This window comes from Nerophis ophidion, linkage group LG04, assembly GCF_033978795.1.
Source record: "Nerophis ophidion isolate RoL-2023_Sa linkage group LG04, RoL_Noph_v1.0, whole genome shotgun sequence".
In the NCBI taxonomy this organism is placed as follows: domain Eukaryota; kingdom Metazoa; phylum Chordata; class Actinopteri; order Syngnathiformes; family Syngnathidae; genus Nerophis; species Nerophis ophidion.
Genome location: NC_084614.1, coordinates 49,239,719 through 49,262,996, shown reverse-complemented (window position 1 = coordinate 49,262,996; position 23,278 = coordinate 49,239,719). Strand labels below are relative to the sequence as shown.

Below are 23,278 nucleotides of genomic sequence, written 5' to 3'. Positions count from 1 at the left end.
CCCTCTTCCTGGGAAACTTATCAAGGAGCTCTTTGTATTATTAGGTCCATCAGTGCTAAATATTATAAACGTATCACTTTCCTCGGGCATTGTTCCCCTAGCATTCAAAAAAGCGGTTATTTATCCTCTTCTTAAAAGACCTAACCTCGATCCTGACCTCATGGTAAACTACCGACCGGTGTCTCACCTTCCCTTTATTTCAAAAATCCTTGAAAAAATTGTTGCGGAGCAGTTAAATGAACACTTAGCGTCTAACAATCTATGTGAAACCTTTCAATCCGGTTTCAGGGCAAATCACTCTACGGAGACAGCCCTCCCAAAAATGACTAATGATATATTGCTAACGATGGATTCTGATGCGTCATCTATGTTGCTGCTCATCGATCTTAGCGCTGCTTTTGATACCATCGATCATAATATTTTATTAGAACGTATCAAAACACGAATTGGTATGTCAGACTTAGCCCTGTCTTGGTTTAACTCTTATCTTACTGATAGGATGCAGTGCGTCTCCCATAACAATGTGACCTCGGACTACGATAAGGTAACGTGTGGAGTTCCCCAGGGTTCGGTCCTTGGCCCTGCACTCTTCAGCATCTACATGCTGCCGCTAGGTGACATCATACGCAAATACGGTGTTAGCTTTCACTGTTATGCTGATGGCACCCAACTCTACATGCCCCTAAAGCTGACCAACATGCCAGATTGTAGTCAGCTGGAGGCGTGTCTTAATGAAATTAAACAATGGATGTCCGCTAACTTTTTGCAACTCAAAAAACGGAAATGCTGATTACCGGTCCTGCTAGACACCGACCTCTATTTAATAATACAACATTAACATTTGACAACCAAACAATTAAACAAGGCGACTCGGTAAAGAATCTGGGTATTATCTTCGACCCAACTCTCTCCTTTGAGTCAAACATTAAAAGCGTTACAAAAACAGCCTTCTTTCATCTCTGTAATATCGCTAAAATTCGCTCCATTCTGTCCACTAAAGACGCTGAGATCATTATCCATGCGTTTTTTACGTCTCGCCTCGACTGCTGTAACGTATTATTTTCGGGTCTCCCCATGTCTAGCATTAAAAGATTACAGCTGGTACAAAATGCGGCTGCTAGACTTTTGACAAGAACAAGAAAGTTTGATCACATTACGCCTGTACTGGCTCACCTGCACTGGCTTCCTGTGCACTTAAGATGTGACTTTAAAGTTTTACTACTTACGTATAAAATACTACACGGTCTAGCTCCATCCTATCTATCCGATTGTATTGTACCATATATCCCGGCAAGAAGTCCGCGTTCAAAGGACTCCGGCTCATTAGTGATTCCCTAAGCCCCAAAAAAGTCTGCGGGCTATAGAGCGTTTTCATTTCGGGCTCCAGTACTCTGGAATGCCCTCCCGGTAACAGTTCGAGATGCCACCTCAGTAGAAGCATTTAAGTCTCACCTTAAAACTCATTTGTATACTCTAGCCTTTAAATAGACTCCCTTTTTAGACCAGTTGATCTGCCGTTTCTTTTCTTTTTCTCCTATCTCCCACTCTCCCTTGTGGAGCGGGTCCGGTCCGATCCGGTGGCCATGTACTGCTTGCCTGTGTATCGGCTGGGGACATCTCTGCGCTGCTGATCCGCCTCCGCTTGGGATGTTTTCCTGCTGGCTTCGCTGTGAACGGGACTCTCGCTGCTGTGTTGGATCCGCTTTGGACTGGACTCTCGCGACTGTGTTGGATCCATTATGGATTGAACTTTCACAGTATCATGTTAGACCCGCTCGACATCCATTGCTTTCATCCTCTCCAAGGTTCTTAGTCATCATTGTCACCGACGTCCCACTGGGTGTGAGTTTTCCTTGCCCTTATGTGGGCCTACCGAGGATGTCGTAGTGGTTTGTGTTGTGGTTTGTGCAGCCCTTTGAGACACTAGTGATTTAGGGCTATATAAGTAAACATTGATGGATTGATTGATACAGTTTGTCGCTACATCTGTAAATGCAAGTTAAAGCTCTACTATGCAAAGTGAAAGCCATTTATCAACAACTTCCAGAAACGCAGCCGGCTTCTTTGGGTCCGAGATTATCTAAAATGGACTGATGCAAAGTGGAAAAGTGTTCTGTGGTCTGACGAGTCCACATTTCAAATTGTTTTTGGAAATATTCGACATCGTGTCATACGGACCAAAGGGGAAACTAACCATCCATACTGTTATCGACGCAAAGTTCAAAAGCCAGTATCTGTGATGGTATGGAGGTGCATTAGTGGCCAAGGTATGGGTAACTTACGCATCTGTGAAGGCACCATTAATGCTGAAAAGTACATACAGGTTTTGGAAAAACATATGCTTCCATCTAAGCGCCGTCTTTTTCATGGACGCCCCTGCTTATTTCAGCAGGACAATGCCAAGCCACGTTCAACACGTGTTACAACAGCGTGGCTTCGTAAAGAAATAGTGTGGGTACTTTCCTGGCTCGCATGTAGTCCAGACCTGTCTCCCATCGGAAAATGTGTGGCGCATTATGAAGCATCAAATACGACAGCGGAGACCCCGGACTGTTGAACTACTGAAGCTCTACATAAAACAAGAATGGGAAAGAATTCCACTTTCAAAGCTTCAACAGTTAGTTTCTTCAGTTCCCAAACGTTTATTGAGTGTTGTTAAAAGAAAAGGTGATGTAACACAGTGGCAGAAGTGGGTAGTAACGCGCTACATTTACTCCGTTACATTTACTTGAGTAACTTTTGGATTAAATTGTACTTCTACGAGTAGTTTTTATGCAACATTTTTTTACTTTTACTTGAGTATATTTATAGAGAAGAAACACTACTTTTACTCCGTTCCATTTATCTACATTCAGCTCGCTACTCGCTACTTTTTTTTTATCAATCCGTTAATGTTTATTTTGGTTAATGACAGAGCTTGAAAGTAGGATCTACGCATGCCTGCGTTCCACCAATCACATGCAGTCCTGGTGACGTTGGACCAATCAAACAGAGCCAGGCAGTCACATGACCCAACTTAAACAAGTTGAAAAACTTATTGGGGTGTTACCATTTAGCAGAGGTGGGACCAAGTCATTGTTTTGCAAGTCACAAGTAAGTCTCAAGTCTTTGCCCTCGAGTCTCGAGTCAAGTCCCAAGTCAAAACAGGCAAGTACCGAGTCAAGTCCAAAGTCAAGATTGGAAAGTCTCAAGTCAAGTCCCAAGTCCTGCATTTTGAGTTTCGAGTCCTTTTAACCACAGACTAATACATTTACACAGATTGTGTATACTTTTAAAACGCTGTATGTATTTACAGTATAATAAAAAAAAAAGTGTGACATTGCACTTCATAATAGCAGTATTAACCAGTTATTTTAACTCATTCCTTTACAGAATGACCACATTTGAAAAAACAAGTGCAACTGTACTTATTTGCACAGAAGTGTTAACATTGTATTTCCATGGCATATAGCATTGGAACTAGTTCCACAGCAGTTTCTATCCTGTTCTTACCTCATCTCATTGATCTCATCTCATACTGTATGTGTGTTGATGTGTGCATACACATGAAAAACATGACAAATACATAAAAATAACAAGGAACAGAGTTGTACTTTTTAGAATACACGGCCCTATGGAAAATTAACCAGCCGCCACTGATTATGATGCAATCTCATTTTAGGCAAAGTATAAGACAAAACTTTCTTAACAGTATAACTGTAACCAGGAATAAATCTTCAAGTAACAATATTCAAATACTAACATTGTTGGGTAAGACAGAATTTGCTTTTATTCTGAATCCAGTGAAACTGATTGGTGGTTTTAGCTGACATATAGACTTTCAGGTGTTTATGTTTAACTTGGCAGACACTTTTATCCAAAGCAACAGACATGAAAAATACATATAAAACAATCACTGTAAACATAATCATTTAAGGGAAGAATGTAATACAAAATATTAATACAAAGTGTCAAGACCGAATAAACTGTCTGCTTTTGCAGCAACAAAAATACAGTCTATAATATATATAGATATCTAATGTATTCATACACTGTTTATGTAGGATATATGCATGTATATATAACCTAATCATATTGTTTCTTCACCTTAAAAAATAGCTGACCGTTTTTTCCCCCTTTTTGGGATTATTATTCCCAGTTTTGATCTTGGACATCTGCTCACTTATAGCATATAAGAATATTCTGTTTCTGTTAAGCAAAGTATGAACACGCCAAAAAATGTGTATTTTATCATAGTTACACGTATGACAAAAAAGCGCGTGAATATCAGTGGTATTCAGTGAGGTAAAATTAATTAAATGTGCTGACAGTTCACTGCTCCTGCCAAATGAATTGCACTGAGTGGAGCGGATCACCACTCCAAGATGGCGGCCGCGCGTCTCGTCTCGTCAGTGACAATAGGCAGTAGTGCTAAATGCTGCGTCTACTTATAAGATAGATAGATAGATAGATAGTACTTTATTGATGTCTATGGTTATAACGTTAGCACTAGTGAGTTTACAGCCTCACTGATTTAACTAAACAGCAAATAAAAGTTACGTTACTCAGCCAATAAATGTTAACTTACATTCAAAACTTACCTTTCTTTGTGCATCTTCAAATGTCGAACGAAGTTGGAAGTTGTTGCGTTTCCGTCTGTAATCTTCGAACGAACTGCATGTTTTGCATACTGGAATTCGTTTTTTGTTGACCAAGTCGTAGTTTTAATACCCTAACGAAACAATTTTTGGCATCATTTTTCCTCATTGGCGGGTTGTGTGAGAGCTCTTCTTCGTTGGTTTTTATGCTACTTGATTGGCTGAATGCTGTGTGACGAAAATAACGTGGATGTAATTTGATTGGCTGTTGTTCTGACAGGTAGCGCGCACACTGTCATCGCACACAAGGACAGATACGGAGTGCTCCTGAATAACTTTTTAATCGTTGGGTTTTGGGCAAAGTAGCAAGTCATGTCAAGTCAAAAGGCTCAAGTCCAAGTCAAGTCACAAGTCATTGATGTTAAAGTCTAAGTCGAGTTGCAAGTCTTTTTACATTTTGTCAAGTCGAGTCTAAAGTCATCAAATTCATGACTCGAGTCTGACTCGAGTCCAAATCATGTGACTCGAGTCCACACCTCTGCCATTTAGTGGTCAATTGTACGGAATATGTACTGAACTTGTGCAATCTAATAATAAAAGTTTCAATCATTCAATCAAAAGTGTAAAGGAAAAAAGATGATTTTTATTTCAACCGTACTTCCCGTCGACTGATCGCACAGTTCCTGTCTTCACAATAAAAGTGCTGCTCCATCGCACCTGAGCTAACAAAATAAAGCCAGCGCAAACAAGCTAGCAAGCTACGGAGTTTGCCGCCAATGTATTTCTTGTAAAGTGTATAAAAATTAATATGGAAGCTGGACAAATGAGGTGCCAAAAACCAACGACTTTCATGTGGTGTTAGACAGAAAGGAGGAACTTTTTTTTTTCTCCTCCATTTGAAAACATGGACGTTATCAGCAATACTGTTTGATTCCAATCAATGCAAGTCATCAGAATCAGGTAATACACCAACTTATATTCTTGTCTTCATGAAAGATAGGAATCTATATGTTAAACATGCATGTATATTCATTAAAACACCTTTAACATGTCAACAAAAACTGCAAAATAAATAAATATAAATGGTATACCGTGTGTGTATATATAAAATATGTGTGTGTATGTATATGTATATATGAGGTAGATCACCTCGACTTGGTCATTTATTAAGTAACTGATAAACGTTGAAAAACGTATTGGAGTGTTACCATTTAGTGGTCAATTGTACGGGATATGCACTGTACTGTACAATTTACTAATACAAGTTTCAATCAATCAATCAAATCAATGAATGCCTACTGAACCTATGGTGCTGTTAAGTTATTTTGGCTCAATGTGCCATTTTAATTTTTATTTTAATGTAATATAATTTAATATATATTATTGTTTTAGTTGCTTAAGAGATATTCCTGGCTCTGAAATTGCTCATTGCTATTTTTATGTTTGTGTGCATTATTTGTTGCCGTAATCAGGTTACTCATCAGTTACTCAGTACTTGAGTAGTTTTTTCACAACATACTTTTTACTTTTACTCAAGTAAATATTTGGGTGACTACTCCTTACTTTTACTTGAGTAATAAATCTTTAAAGTAACAGTACTCTTACTTGAGTACAATTTTTGGCTACTCTACCCACCTCTGCACAGTGGTGAACATGCCTTTTCCCAACTACTTTGGCACGTGTTGCAGCCATGAAATTCTAAGTTCATTATTATTTGCAACAAAAAAAAATAAAGCCTATGAGTTTGAACATCAAATATCTTGTCTTTGTAGTGCATTCAATTGAAACTGGGTTGAAAAGGATTTGCAAATCATTGTATTCCGTTTATATTTACATCTAACTCAATTTCCCAACTCTTATAGAAAGGAGGGTTTGTAAATAACCATTATTTATTGACATTTTTTAAAAGCCAAAGGGAGCCAGGGTGGGGGTATGAAAGAGCCCCATGAGGCTCCGCCGCTCCAGGGCCGTGGGTTGCAGACCGCTGTACTAGTAGTACTAACAGTAGTATTAAGTGCAGTCACACCCACTTCTTATCTTCTGCTAGTTTTTCCCCAGCATCTGCAGCCTAATCAGGTGTGCTTCTCTGATTGGCCGCAGGACTTCAGTGGGCGCGGTTTAGAAAGCCTGACCGCGCCCCTTTGCGCTTGCCTACTTGACAGGAGAAAAAAGAAGTGAGAAAGAATCTCCGGTCCTTCTGCCCATTGGCCACCCAAACATGAATTCACGCACAAGTCATCCCGCAGGACAGTGAGAAGACTAATAACCTGTCTTTTAATTCATACTAGTCATCATTCCCATTCATTGTGCGATCCTGCTGTCACAATAGAACATGTGCGTGGACGGCGACGGATGCCAGCTGGAAGCCTGCGGCGGTTCGGATGAGGTTCGGACGCTGTCGGGCAGCATGAACCCGCAGCTCAAAGCCAACCAGGACCTTCAAGTCTGCAAACCCGGTCACAAATTTCGCGCCGCGCTGCTCCGGTGCCGTTCACCGGCTGCCGCTGCCGGGATCCTCAGTTTCGGAAACGTCCTCAATTACATGGACAGATGCACTGTGACCGGTAAGACACGTTTATTTCTCCCACGCAAACATGCTTGTAGTGTCTTTATTTGATTGACATGATTGTCCACTGTGGCGTGTGTCCATTGTAGTGGACATGCACCTATTTATCCGTGCACACGGGGGGAACAATAGGATTGCTTCATTGCGATATTTGCTGTGTGCTGATTTCATCAACATTTCATATCAGTCCAAATGTTTCCTGTGATAACAGTCGCAGATAATCATTGATCAATCATGATGCTAATCAATGACGGGGAAGAACAGGTTAGTGGTCATCAATATTGTGAGCTTGCTTACTTTGCTGTTGTTTATCCTCTTCAGTGCTGCTAGTAAAGGTGCTTATTATAATACACATTACATCATATATTATTAGATATTTGTAATTAAACATTGACAGTCATCAGAAAATGTTACATTCAAGTGAATTATTTTCTATCAATTGCAAATGTTGCTGCAGTATGATATATTGTAAGTGCAATATAGTTTGTGCTTATTGGCTTGGTTAAAGTTAAAGTACCACTAATAGTCAAACACACACTAGGTGTTGTGAAATTACTCTCTGCATTTGACCCATCCCCTCGTTCCACCCCCTGGGAGGTGAGGGGAGCAGTGAGCAGCAGCGGTGGCCGCGCTCAGGAATCATGTTTGGTGATTTAACCCCCAATTCCAACCCTTGATGCGGAGTGCCAAGCAGGGAGGCAATGGGTCCAATTTTTTTTATAGTCTTTGGTATGACTCGGCCCGGGCGGACACTCTAACCGCAAGGCTTCTGAGCAGGATACGTTAATAGTAGATAGTTTGTATTCGTCTTAGTGATTGGGACAGCTGATCGATCCATTTTCTATCGCTTGTACCTCTTGGAGTCGGGTTGTGCTGGAACCCCGGACCAGTCGCCACCTCATGGCAGGGTAGACAGATAGACAGGCAACATTCACGCTCACATTCACACACCAGGGCCAATTTAGTGTTGCCAATCAGCCTATCCCCAGGTGCTGGAGAAGCCACAGAGTCATGCTAACTCCACACAGAAAGATCCCTAGCTCGGGAATCAAACCCAGGACCTTCTCGCTTCTAACTACTGCACCACCATGCAGCCCGACAGCTGAAAATTTACATATTTCATATATTGTATAGAGATGGGGAAAATGTAAAAAAGGCAATATATCGCAATATTTTTCTATATATTATGCTATTGATATTTTCTAATTAGATAGTTATACAAAACATTCAACTTTATTTTGTATTTTTTATACATGTATTTTTTTTTTATGTTTGGCCCTGCGATGAGGTGTCGATTTGTCCAGGGTGTACGCCGCCTTACGCCCAAATGCAGCTGGGATAGGCTCCAGCACCCGCCGCAACCCAGAAAGGGACAAACGGTAGAAAATGGTTTGATGGATGGATTTTCTATCTGTTATGGGCCAATTGTAAGGCAAGGAGGATTGTTGCACTTTGCAAAGTGTTGCTGTTCGATTTCCTCGCTTTGCAGGTTTAGGGAGAAGGCAGTACAAGAAGATGGCAGTTAAAAGGAGAGGATTTTTTTTTTTTTTTTACATTCAAGTGTCAATATAATACAATTACAATTAATTGGAATGGATCATTTAAATGGTATCGCATTTTGTCTGTCCAATAAAATATCCCTGTCATATAGTGTATGTACAACTTGTATACTAACTACATTTTACGTTTATGATAATTTTTCATTATTTTATTTTATTATCATTGAACTATGTAGAATATTGCAATATGTCGCACAATCCCAGTACTGTATCCTATTTTATTGTTTTGTACCACGACTCAAGTATCGAGATACGTACGGTATGGTGACGTCAGTAATTACTATAATTTCTTGTATAATATATGTTTTGACACGTTCTGATAAATTGTTGTCATGTTGTGTTCATTGTGTTAAAAGTGGACATGGCTTGCTCATACCTGACACCTGAACTCTGCAGGGATTGGACAGATTGTGTAATGATTCTCCATCATGAGCTTATCATTCTCTCCAAGCTGCGGGGCGAGCGATATATTAAAATATTTCTCTACACTGCACAGGGATATGTCTAAATGTGTGTTTTACTTAAAAGATAAGCGTTTCTGTGTGGTCTTGAAATAACAAATCGTACATCTAATGTACATGTAATTGTTAGTGCAAGTCAGCTACATGAAGCATTACATTCAAATAAAATGTTTGCTTGGCGTGTAATCAGTAGCATCTTCCCAATCCTGAGTCGTACATCCTCATGTCAATCCATCAAATCCATCAGACGTTTGCTCACAACATCAGAAAGCATGCACACAATAAATGTTACACTCACACACGCACACAAACATAGACACATACACTGTTTTGGACCACCATTCCACATTGAATGAGAGAGGCAGCAGTGAGGGGAGGAGGGGCTGCTGCAGTGAAAAACGCAGCCTGCATTAAGATGAACACAGGCCACACCCCCTCCTCCTTCTGGACGTCAAAAGGTCTTTGTACCAATAGCCATGACTGGTGTGTGTGTGTGTGTGTGTGTGTGTGTGTGTGTGTGTGTGTGTGTGTGTGTGTGTGTGTGTGTGTTTGTGGCTCACTAAAGCATCGTCAGTGCGACAGAGAGTCACTATTCCATACAGCAGCTTTTCTACAGCACAACAAAGATGTGAAAATTGCCGCCAGTGATGCTCAGCACTTAGCAAAATCCCTGCTATCACAACACACACACACACGCACGCACGCACGCACACACACACACACACACACACACACACACACACACACACACACACACACACACACACAGACCCTTCAAGGGTGTCATTCATACAATTATGTACACAAATGTTTTCAGGGTGTGGACGTCATTTTCCTATTAATAAATCACACTGCAGAGTCCACCTGCTAATTTGCTTATCCACACCCTGTAAACACCCACTTGTGTCGGTAATGGTCAACACAAAGCACTAAAAGGGGACCCATGACGATATTTGTCTTTTCTGACGTATAAATGTTGTTACAATGTTGGATAGTAGTCAAGCCATCCATTTTCGACCGCTTATTCCCTACGGGGTTGCGGGGGGCGCTGGAGCCTATCTCCGCTACAATCGAGCGGAAAGTGGGATACAAGGCGGTGTACACCCTGGACAAATCGCCACCTCATCACAGGGCCAACACAGATAGACGGACTACATTCACACTCACATTCACCCACTAGGGCCAATGTAGTGTTGCCAATCAACCGGTCCCCAGGTGCATGATTTGGAGGTGTTAAATAAAAACATAAGGCTCATGCATTGTGGCGTGAACATGCACACAGTTTTGGATGCCTCTAAACGCTTTGAGTGCTTTAAATGGAGATTCAAATAATCATTGCTTCCCTTTATGAATTAAAATGCAAACCAGTTAGTTGGTTTAGTCCAGGGGTCAGCTCTATGGTGCCGCCCTCGTGGCTCTCTGGAGCATTTTTTTTTTAATTATTGAAAATGGAAAAACGTGGGGGTGAAATTATTTTTTTGTCATTGTATGTTCTTTGTTTTGGGACGAACATGACACAAACCTTCCCAATTGTTAAAAGGCCACTGTTTAATATGTTCGTGTGTATGCTTCACTGATGAGAGAGTATTTGGTGAACATCGTTTTGTCCTAGTAATTTCAGCGGTTCTTGAACTCACCATAGTGTGGACTGTGACGCAACAGTTTGTTTACATATAAAAGTCTTCGAGTCTTTTTCTCATTTTGTCCACCAAAAGTTTTATGCTGTGCGTGAATGCACAGAGGTGCACTTTGTTGATGTTATTGACTTGTTGGAGTGCTAATCAGGCATATTTGGTCAGTGCATGACTGCAAGCTAATCAATGCTAACATGCTATTTAAGCTGTATGTACATATTGCATCATTATGCCTCGTTTGTAGGTATATTTGAGCTAATTTAATTTCCTTCAATCTTCATTTTATATTTAATTTAGTTTTGCACATTCTCTGTATGCAATATTGGCTGACATTCCGATAGTTGTTTGTGTGACATGTTGTTCCAGACGACTGCAAACGTTACCCAGCTTGCCAAAGATTGTAATAAATCTATTAAAAAAGACAGTCTGCCGCCACATGACTGCGTGGCTTCCCTCCGGGTACTCTGGCTTCCTCCCACTTCCAAAAACATGCACATGGGGATAGGTTGATTGGCAACACTAAATTGGCCCTAGTGTGTGAATGTGAATGTTGTCTGTCTATCTGTGTTGGCCCTGTGATGAGGTGGCAACCTGTCCATGGTGTACCCTATATATATATATATATATATATATATATATATATATGCTTCACGGTTGCAGAGGGGCTAGTGCGTCTGCCTCACAATAGGAAGGTCTGAGTAGTCAGGGTTCAATCCCGGGCTCAGGATCTTTCTGTGTGGAGTTTGCATGTCCTCCCCGTTAATGCGTGGGTTCCGTCCGGGTACTCTGGCTTCCTCCCACTTCCAAAGACATACACCTGGGGATAGGTTGATTGGCAACACTACATTGGCCCTAGTGTGTGAATGTGAGTGGGAATATTGTCTGTCTATCTGTGTTGGCCGTGCGACGAGGTGGCTACTTGTCCAGGGTGTACACCGCCTTCCGCCCGATTGTAGCTGAGATAGGCACCAGCGCACCCAAAGAGAATAAGCGGTAGAGAATGTATACATATATATTTTTTTAGGCCATCACTGCAGTTATTGCTGCATGTATACATCATATGTCAGCCAAAAGAAGAGCTTTCGCAACCTGTAACCTATTTAAAAATGTTTTATTGTGATTTATAAATTTAACAATATATTGTGAGAATATACCACCCCAAGTATCTGAATCTAATCGAATAGTGAGTTGTTGCAAGATTCACATTTCACAATTGTAGTGTCCCTGTTGGAATACACGCACGTTATGTGCAGCCTTGCAACTTTGTCCAATGCCCGCAACATCCCATCTACATTCTGGCCAAGCAAAGTTGTCTCTTAGTGGCACTCAAATTGTCAGGCTTGGACTTGGTCTTGGTTTGTTTTCCCGAGGTGCAAAGCGAATGGAGTGGAAATGGCGTGAAGGTAAAGACATCTTTATTTTAACACTAAAACTAAAAACAGGAACCAACAAAAAACTTGGCTATGAAACAAAAGACTAGCACAAAGGCTATAAACTACAAACATGAAACAAAAAACACTTGCGCAGCGGCATGAATAACAAAAACTTACGTGGACAAAATGGACAGCATTGCAAAGCATGAAGCAGATATTGGAGGGCGTGAATGAGGTGATGTTGCCAGACTGACTACCTGGTAACTGTGGCTTAAATAATGAACATGAAAAGGGAAAACAGGTGTGAGACAAGACAAGTGAACTGATTGGTTGTCATGGTAACAAAACAGGGAGTGAAAAAAAAAAGGAACTTAGAGTCCAAAGGGTCAAAAGCACCTGGTATTCTTAGGCAGTCTCCCATCCAAGTACTAACCAGGCCAGACACTGCTTAGCTTTCAGAACAGATAAGATTGGGGATGCTCAGGGTAATATGGCCAAACAAAACTCATGATCAGACATGACAGAAAACTAAATCAGTTGGCATGGTAAGACAAACAAGGAAATGCAAAACAGAACTAAATGTCCAAAAAACTAAACATAGCATGACCAAAACAAAATATGAACCATAGGCGTGACACAAATGCGCACGTGATTTGTCTATTTAAAACTCATATTTATTTATTGTGTAGAGGTAGCCGGAAAAACAACATGCAACAATATATGAACTCTTTATTGATCAAATGACACAAGTGTCGGCTTCCTCCGTAGCTCAGGCCTACTTTCTGTCCCATCTACAGCGCTAAGCCTTCTGGGCAATGTCATATGTAAATATGTACTTCCTAGGTTACATGTATTTATATTTTTATTTACATGTTATTCATCCGAGGTAAGATAGGAACAGATTTTCATTTGCAATGCTGACCTGGCAAAGACGCAGCATTTACATGTTAAACATGTTGAAGTGTGATGAAAAGCTCTCTTCGTCTCTTATTTACCAACAAAAAGTAACACTATTGATTGCTCTTAACAGTTCACAAAGGCTCTTAACGTGCATGGGTAAATGTGTTGGAACATAAATGACATATGGTGTCTACTTTTTTTATTTTTATTTCTTTACTGCAGCTGTTACATATGCTGTAATATTGTACTTGGTAATTGGGATTTGTATGTACCTAGCCCGCCTGAATGCAGTTGAGATAGGTTCCAGCACCCCCCGCGACCCCAAACGGGACAAGCGGTAGAAAATGGCTGGATGGATGGATTGTATATATTATATAGAAATATAATACAATATAATATATCAGAATCAGAATCAGAAATACTTCATTAATCCCCGAAGGGAAATTAAAATTTTCAGCACAATCCCATTCAAGATCAGACAAACATTACAAGGAAACAGAACAGGATCGCTCACGGGTCCGCCAACTTCCAGCGGCCCGTACAAAAAAGCTGAGTGGGGGGGGGGTTGGGCTTAGCCTGGGCCCCTGGGGAGAGGGTCCAGACTGAGGCCAAATGAAAAAACGCCATCGTCTGCTGGGTGGCGGGAGCATGGCCAGAGATGGGGGCAGACCCAATAGAGCAACCAAGAGAGCCGAGTCCACTCTTAGCCGCCCACTAACTCAGCCAGTGTCCAGTCCGCACGGATAAGCGAGGATGCATTTAAGGAGACTGAGGTAGATAGATAGTACTTTATAGGTGTCTGATACCTGCTCATTCAGCCAAGACACTGTGAAGCCTGTCCGTCCCGGCGCTCAGTGCTCGCTTTGTCTCTTGATCTGCATCTCCTCAAGTCTCTCCAAACGGACTCTGGTGTGGTAGAGACCCAGCAGCTGGTCTCCATGGCCAAAAGGCTCCTGGGTGGCAGATCCAAAAGTCCACAAAAAAGCACCGCAGAAGTCCCCAAAGTGCCACACCTTGTCACACAGTCCCAAAGGGTCCTCAACCAAAAGGCCAAAAAATATATACATACCGTATAATAACACATGAAAACAAGGGGCAAACACAAAAGGATGACACAAGAGCACAGCGCTCCTGCCAACAGCAGCAACTACTGCGGCGCCATCTTGGAAAAATACCAGTTTATTATATACTATATATATATATATATATATATATATATATATATATATATATATATATATATATATATATATAATATGTAAATCTTACATATATTTTGTATTGCTACTATGGTACATTTTTAGTCTACTTTATACCTGCATTATCCTTTCCATCCGTACCCTTTCCATCCTTTGTAACTTCACTACTGTGTGGAACAAATTCCCTCTTGGATAAATAAAGTCTGTCTAAGTCTACTTTTGTGTCTGTGTGGTATAAAACGAGTAAAACAGTACTGTGTATTTATATTACAATTTTTATTGAAATTATGTGCTTTTTTTTCTAGGTTAAGGTTGCAATGAACACTTATAACTTTGGTTAAAGAAAAAAATCACAAATTGATTTAATGTTATTGAAAGAAATAGCCTCAAAACATCAGAACTTTTTCTGCAACTTTCTGAAAAAGCTTCTGCAAATTCAGGCCTTTTAGGTCACAACAATCCCAAAAAAGTGGAGGGACTGATTGATACTGCTATTATACTTTAGTTCAGGGGTCACCAACCTTTTTGAAACCAAGAGCTACTTCTTGGGTACTGATCAATGCGAAGGGTACCAACCAGCTTCATCCGCACTTAAATAAATTGCCAGAAATTTGCTCAATTTACCTTTAATAAATAAATCTATATATATAAAAAATGGGTATTTCTGTCTGTCATTCCGTCGTACATTATTTTCCTTTTGCGGAAGGTTTTTTGTAGAGAATAAATGATGAAAAAAACAATCTAATTGAACGGTTTAAAAGAGGAAAAAACACAATAAAAATACAAATTGAATTTTGAAACATAGTTTATCTTCAATTTCGACTCTTTAAAATTAAAAATTCAACGGAAAAAATGAGGAGGAAAATTAATTAATTTGAATATTTAAAAAAAAAATAGAAAAATAATTTATGGAACATCATTAGTAATTTTCCTGATTAAGATTAATTTTAGAATTTTGATGACATGTTTTAAATAGGTTAAAATCCATCCATCCATTTTCTACCGCTTATTCCCTTTGGGGGCGCGGGGGGAGCGGGTGCCTATCTCAGCCAAAATCTGGCGGAAGGCGGCTTACACCCTGGACAAGTCGCCATCTCATCGCAGAGGTTAAAATCCTATCTGCACTTTGGTAGAATATATAACAAATTGGACCACGCTATATTTCTAACAAAGACAAATCATTATTTCTTCTAGATTTTCCAGAACAAAAATTTTAAAAGAAATTCAAAAGACTTTGAAATAAGATTTAAATTTGATTGTACAGATTTTCTAGATTTGCCAGAATAATTCTTTTGAATTTTGATCATAATAAGTTTCAAGAAATATTTCACAAATATTGTTCGTCGAAAAAACAGAAGCTAAAATTAAGAATTAAATTAAAATGTGTGTATTATTCTTTACAATAAAAAAATAAATTCACTTGAACATTAATGTAAGTTGTCAGGAAAGAAGAGGAAGGAATTTAAAAGGTAAAAAGGTTTATATGTTTAAAAATCCTAAAATATTTTTTAAGATTGTATTTTTTCTTTAAAATTGTTTTTCTGAAAGTTATAAGAAGCAAAGTAAAAAAATAAATGAATTTATTTAAACAAGTGAAGACCAAGTCTTTAAAATATTTTCTTGGATTTTCAAATTCTATTTGAGTTTTTTCTCTCATGGAATTAAAAATGTCGAGCAAAGCGAGACCAGCTTGCTAGTAAATAAATATAATTTAAAAAATAGAGGCAGCTCACTGGTAAGTGCTGCTATTTGAGCTATTTTTAGAACAGGCCTGCGGGCGACTTGTCTAATCCTTACGGGCTGCCTCGTGCCCGCGGGCACCGCGTTGGTGACCCCTGCTTTAGTTCATTTGAAACATAAAATCTTAGCAAACACACGTCAAGCTCCTCATGAAGAAAATATTAATATTTGAGGCATATATTCAGCACTCCAAGTTATTCTCATGATCAGTAAGTCAACATTGATCTGTTTAAAGTGTGCATCTCCTCCAAGCAGTGCAGTCGTTTTGGGGCTGCTAATCTGTGTTAAAGTTAAAGTTAAAGTACCAATGATTGGCAAACACACACTAGATGGGGCAACATTATTTTCTGCATTTGACCCACCACCCTTAATCACCCCCTGGGAGGTGAGGGGAGCAGTGGGCAGCAGCGGTTCCGCCCCCGGGAATCATTTTTGGTGATTTAACCCCCAATTCCAACCCTTAATGCTGAGTGCCAAGCAGGGAGGTAATGGGTCCCATTTTTATAGTCTTTGGTATGACTCGGCCGGGGTTTGAACTCATGACCTACCGATCTCAGGGCGGACACTTTAACCACTAGCCCACTGAGTTTATCCACTAGGCCACTTTTTTTTTGTTATTTTTTTTTCTTTTGCTAATCTGTCTTGAATCCAGCATGTTGAGGTGCTGCAGATTAGGTTAGTCTTGTGCACGTTGACATGCACGGCAAGCTGTCACTTTGGGATTCAACCAAAACTAGGAAGCATCCTATTGGTTAAGTGCTCTTGAACTTTTGGCATCTTGTGCTTGGACGCAGATGAGCTTGTGCTGATAATCCTCTTAAGACAAGCTCTTTGTCACGCAGTGCAAAAGACGGAGCGATACTTCCAGTCTGACAGGCCGTGTGTTTTGCTAGCATCAAAATACACACTTTTTCGGCCATTTGTGCTCGGCTAAATATGACTGGTATTTCCTTGCCCCTGCACGGTTCCTTGTCTGATGTCACTAGTTGCAGCCGTCTGATGTGTGTAGGAGGATAGACAACAAGTTTTACTTTTAAAGTGTTGAAAAAAGAAATGTGTTTGCAATTGTGTGTGTGCGTGCATGCGTGTGCATGTCAGCCATTTAGAAGGAAACAAAATTTTACAAAAAATGATTATTTCTAGTTAATTCTAATGTGGAAATAAATTATGAAATAGATCTAGTACAGAAAAAGTCTGAGTCAGTTTAAGAAAAAATATTCAGTGTTTCCCACGACTGGCAACACATTTGTGGTAATGGCGGCACGGTCAGGGGTGTGTGATCCGGGTAGTGTCAAAATGACGTCATCATATAATTTGCATTATTGTCCATGATGCAAATAATTTTATACATATAATTGAAGACATCCATCCATCTATCCAGCCATCTTCTTCCGCTTTTCTGAGGTCGAGTCACGGGGACAGCAGCCTAAGCAGGGAAGACCAGACTTCCCTCTCCCCAGCCACTTTGTGTAGCTCCTCCCGGGGGATCCAAAGGCGTTCCCAGGCCAGCCAGGAGAGATAGTCTTCCCAACGTGTCCTGGGTCTTGCCCGTGGCCTCCTACCGGTCAGCGTGCCCTAAACACCTCCCTAGGGAGGCGTTTGGGTGGCATCCTGACCAGATGCCCGAACCTCCTCATCTGGCTCCTCTCTATGTGGAGGAGCAGCGGCTTTATTTGAGCTCCTCTCAGAAGACAAAGCTACTCACCCTATCTATAAGGGAGAGCCCCACCACATGACGAAGGATCTTGTCCTTTTGGTCATGACACAAAGCTCATGACCATAGGTGAGGAGGGGAACGTAGATCGACTGGTAAATTGAGAGCTTTGCCTTCCGTCTCAGCTCCTTCTTCACCACAATGGATCGATACAGCGTCCGCATTACTGAAGACGACAAATCTTTATTATTTGTTGTTAGTATCAACATTTTTTTGTTGTTGCATCGTAGAGATTTGCTGTATTTTACAATTTCTGCTTATTTAATGAGTACAATGTAATACAGGGTGCAATTTGTACACCCTTGGTTTATTTATAATCATTATTGTGGCCTCCATGAATGTTGGAATTAATTACAGTAGTTTGGTAAATGTAAACAGTCCTTTTAAATTAAAGATGACAAAAATGTAGGTTGTTTTTTGATAGTCTCCAGAATGAAGTTACTAAGCACACAAAAAAGTACATTAATATACATATGAAGTAAACATACATGTAAAAATAAATAGATAGTACTTTATTGATTCTTTCAGGAGAGTTCCCTCAGGAAAATTAAAAGAATCAACAATACAGTAAACTGAAATAAATCAATGCAACCATGCAGGATGAAGGTTGGCTCGTATTCCCCTTTACTGCCAACATACACCAGACGATACTATTGACAGGCTAACAAAGATTAGTTTCGTGATTGTAAACATATTTTAAAAAAAAATGGATTTTAACATCTGCGATGAGGTGGCGACTTGTCCAGGGTGTAAACCGCTTTCCGCCCGAATGCAGCTGAGATAGGCTCCAGCGACACCCCGCAACCCCAGACAGGACAAGCGGTAGAAATGGATGGATGGATGAATTTTAACATAACAAAATTGTCATAAAACAACTAGGGCTGTAACAATAAACGATAAGAGTGGTCATTCTATACTCAGAGGAAAAGAGTCAGCGTTTTATTGTTGTTGTTTTTTATGGTGCATTAAATGACCGCTAAGCACAACAACACCCGCCAGATATATAAATAAAAAAAATACGAGATACAAAATTCTATGCAAGCAGTCTTCACAAAATACATTTTTAAGTGCAACAGTAAAAAACAATATCTAACACATCAAAAACTTAGCCATTAAAACAGATATAATATTAAGGGTTTGCTAACAGTGTTTGTATTTATTCTAGCTGTTTGAAAAAGAAAAAAGAAAAAAGAAAGTCAAACTATTTCAGTGTGTTTATAAGTACTTTTTGAGGACATTCAACAATACTGCGATAATTTTATATAATTATGGCTGTGATCCTTTTGGTGATATGATATGAAATTTTCATATCATTACATCCCTAAAAAGAAGAAATGCATTAATACCTACAGGCATATATTCACCAAAGTCTGTGGAAATGAATATTAACTGCTAACTTTGTACAACTAGGGATGTGTGTGTGTTTGTGTCTTCAGTGTTTCAGTTAAATATTTAAACTTTGCGATCTTTGTTTTATTTTCTCTGCTGCTTGATTGAACATATGCAAAACAGCAGTAATGAAAAAGATGTTCAGACTCTATATGACTTTTTTAGAACCGATTATTGTTAACCCTTTCACATCAACACTTGGGTTTAATTTTACTGCATGTCAACAAAGCGACTTGCTTTAAAACTGCATGTTGAAATAGAACAACTCAGTTTCCCACACAGTTCTGAGTAATCTTTGGATTCCTTGATGCAGCCAGAAAACATGTTGTGTGTTTAGCTGAGGTCTGAAATGATTATTATCATAATTGTATTATTATTACAATTATTATTATTATTATTACTATTATTATTATTATTGATAACCATTAAGCCAGAATTGAAAGTCTCAATGTCACAAAATCACACAGTCAAAGCTTAATATTGCATGTTTGCATACAATAGATTGATTACTGTCAATGGCACACAGAAAAGACTAAACTAATCAATAATGTGTCACTGGATGGAGACCAGCAAACACACAGCAGACAATAATTGTGCATCTGCAGCCTCCTTCAAACTTTGTAAATTGGAGAGAGTGGAGAATATATGCTTTCCAACCGTCTGTGAGGCCATGAATGTCTCCTGACTGGTGATTGGATGAGTTTGAGGAAGTCAAGGAGTTTGTGTGTGTGTGTGTAGATTGATTACTGTCAAAGACACACAGAAACAACCAAACTAATCAACAATGTGTCACTGGATGGAAGTGAAGTTAATTGAATTACATTTATATACCGCTTTTCTCTAATGACTCAAAGCACTTTTACATAGTGAAACTCAATATCTAAGTTATATTTAAACCAGTGTGTGTGGCACTGGGAGCAGGTGGATAAAGTGTCTTGCCCAAGGACACAACGGCAGTGACTAGGATGGCGAAAGCGGGAATCCAACCTGGAACCCTTAAGTTGCCGGCACGGCCACTCTACCAACTGAGCTATGCCGCCCCAGACCAGCAAACACATAGCAAACAATAATTGTGGCTCTTCAGCCTCCTTCTCACTTTGGAAATTGGAGAGACTGGAGAATCTATCATTTCCAACCGTCTGTGAGGCCATGAATGTGTCCTGACTGGTGATTGGATGAGTGCGAGGAAGTCAAGGAGTTGCCAGCTGCTTTTTGATGATCACAGACCTCCTCCTCCCGTCATGGAGAAAGATAGGCGATGGGTTCACCACTTTGCTGTGTAAGATGTTCTGACAAGTAATAATTCATATCTGGACTCCCTGAATTCCAGTTCTTCAGATGCTTGCTGCAAACCTAAGCTGCAGCATTCCAGAATAAATTAATAAGCGTGATAGGAGATAGGTGCGTGATTTTACATGGAGACTATTTTTCGATTTTAGTCACGCAGCTGACCTTTCCTCTGCTAACCCTACTTTTATTTTATCCTTCAGTCACAGCCAGCATGCAATTCCACAAATAGAAAAACAAAATGTATTCATCTAGGTCAGGGGTGTCAAACTCAAATACAGAGTGGGCCAAAATTTAAAACCGAACAAAGCAGCGGGCCGAGGTTGAACAAATTAACCTTTTAATAGGGACCCAAACAAGTTTTGCATTGAATCTTGAACAAGCAAGGCTTACAGTATATACATTTATAGTGACATGCAAAATCGAGTTTCAAATAATAATAATAATGATTAAAAAAATATCAATGGCATATCAAATAAAATTTAAATAAAAATGGAATGCCTCTTTTCAGCGGCGGAGTTGAGGTGGACGGGGTTTGGTCATAGCGGGGGGGTGTATATTGTAGCGTCCCGGCAGAGTTAGTGCTGCAAGGGGTTGTGGGTATTTGTTCTGTTGTGTTTATGTTGTGTTACAGTGCGGGTGTTCTCCCAAAATGTGTCATTCTTGTTTGGTGTGGGTTCACAGTGTGGCACATATTTGTAACAGTGTTAAAGTTGTTTATACGGCCACCCTCAGTGTGACCTGTATGGCTGTTGACCAATTATGCCTTGCATTCACTTGTGTGTGTGTATAAGCCGCATATATTATGTGACTGGGCCGGCACGCTGTTTGTATGGAAGAAAAGCGGACATGGCGACAGGTTGTAGAGAACACCAAATGCAGTGCCTTTGAGGCCCACCCCCAACATTATTGCCCGGGATGAAATTCGGGAGGGACACTGAACTTCGGGAGTCACCTGGGAAAATCGGGAGGGTTGGCAAGTAAGAGTATTAGCGGTGAATGCGGTGTTACAGCAGCGGGCCAGCTCTAATGTTAATTTGATATTGCCTCAAGGGCCAAGTAAAATGACACGGCGGGCCATATTTGGCCCGCGGTGTATTCACTTAAGTAAATGTAACGCAGTAAATGTATATGTTCCTACTTGGGTTGTACGGTATACACTACTAGTACTAGTATAGTATCGCTATACTAATCAATCAATCAATGTTTATTTATATAGCCTTAAATCACAAATGTCTCAAAGGACTGAACAAACCACTACGACTACGACATCCTCGGAAGAACCCACATAATTAATCATATTCAGTACTATACAGCCTATAAAAAGTACCGGTTCCCCCGCATCCCCTACACCTAACATCCACTGTATTGATACCAAGTACAGAAGTGTATCCTGTCTATACTACAATTATTACATCAATATTTTTTAGCGTCACAAAATCTTTTTGATTTTTTCAACATTTGTATTATGTTTATAAACTTAGGAAATATGTCCCTGTACACATGAGGACTTTGAATATAACCAATGTATGATCCTGTAACGACTTGGTATCGGATTGATACCCAAATTTGTGGTCTGTTAAAATGAAAAGTAAGCAGATATTAACAGTAAATGAACAAGTGGATTAATAATTATTTTTCCACCACTTGTCCTTAATAATTTCAACAAAATAATAGAATGGAAAATGACACAATATATTACTGCATATGTCAGCAGCTAAATTAGGAGCCTTTGTTAGCTTACTTTTACTATGTAAGGACAAACTTGCAATAAGTAACATATGTTTAATGTACCTTAAGATTTTTTTGTTAAAATAAAGCCAATTATGCAATTTTTTATGGTTCCCTTTATTTAGAAAAGTATTGAAATATGTTTTGGTACTGGTACCAATCTATTGGTACACTAGTTCCTACACATCTTTGATCTTTGATGGTGAACTTGTTCATTTGTCCTTCCACGAACAGAATGACCTCATTGAGATGTCAAAACTTGTCAACAAATTAATCTTTCGTCATATAATATTATTTTTATGATTGTGGGCAAAGTCACAAGTCAATGCAAGCAGTTCATAATTCCGCTTTTGTCGACAAACGCTGATGTCGACAAACGCTGATGTCGTCTCAGCTATGTGAACTGAAACGTGTCCCACAGTCTAACTGCGATAGTGTGGGAATGGTTATGCTGGGAAGTCAGTAATAACACGTTGACTATGATATTTTTGTATGTGACAAGTTGTACTATAGAAATGAAAGAGATGTGTTTTTATTTATGCTGATGTAGTAGTTATGGCTGCCCAGAGGGGAATCCTTTTTGATGTATTGGAAGGAAGTGGTGAAGTTCTTTTCTTGCAGACGAGATCGGAGACGTGCTGACATTCCAGCACAGAAAACCAAAACCACATTTAATCTTTGATGCTCTTTTTTAACAGCTAAACGAATGCTTCTTGTTTCCACATTAAAAAGACAAACCTCAGCATATCTTCAAGAAAGAATTGTTCCCGAGTTGTTTTTGCCACATGAACACAGAATCGATCTGATTTAATTCTGACTCATTTCTGAGATTGTCCACAAACTGCAGAAGAATATAAATGTCATGGTATTATTTTCTATAATGTGTTAAAGTATTGTCAGGTATTATAGAAGTATGGTAAATTATTCAAATATTATTATAAAGTATTCTAGAAGTATTGTTAAGTATTGTCAAGTATTCAGAATTATTAAGTATTTCAGAAATATTCTAAAAGTATTGTAAATAATAAAGAATAAAACAAAATAAAGAATACTTGTAAAGTATTGTCAAGTAGTATTATAGAAGTATTGCCAAGTATTTTCAAAGTACAGTAGATGTATTGATATGTATTGTCAAGTATTCTACAATT

At 39.4% G+C, this 23,278-nt stretch overlaps 1 protein-coding gene across 1 annotated transcript in view; it reads left to right on the top strand.

Moving 5' to 3' along the window:
- The first annotated feature begins 6,748 nt into the window (after positions 1 to 6,748).
- spns2 (SPNS lysolipid transporter 2, sphingosine-1-phosphate) overlaps positions 6,749 to 23,278 on the top strand; it is a 139,836-nt gene continuing 123,306 nt past the window's right edge. The window contains exon 1 of the mRNA XM_061898240.1: positions 6,749 to 7,141. Within this exon, the coding sequence (XP_061754224.1) occupies positions 6,910 to 7,141 (232 nt within the window). The 5' untranslated portion in view covers positions 6,749 to 6,909. The remainder of the gene's footprint in view (positions 7,142 to 23,278) is intronic.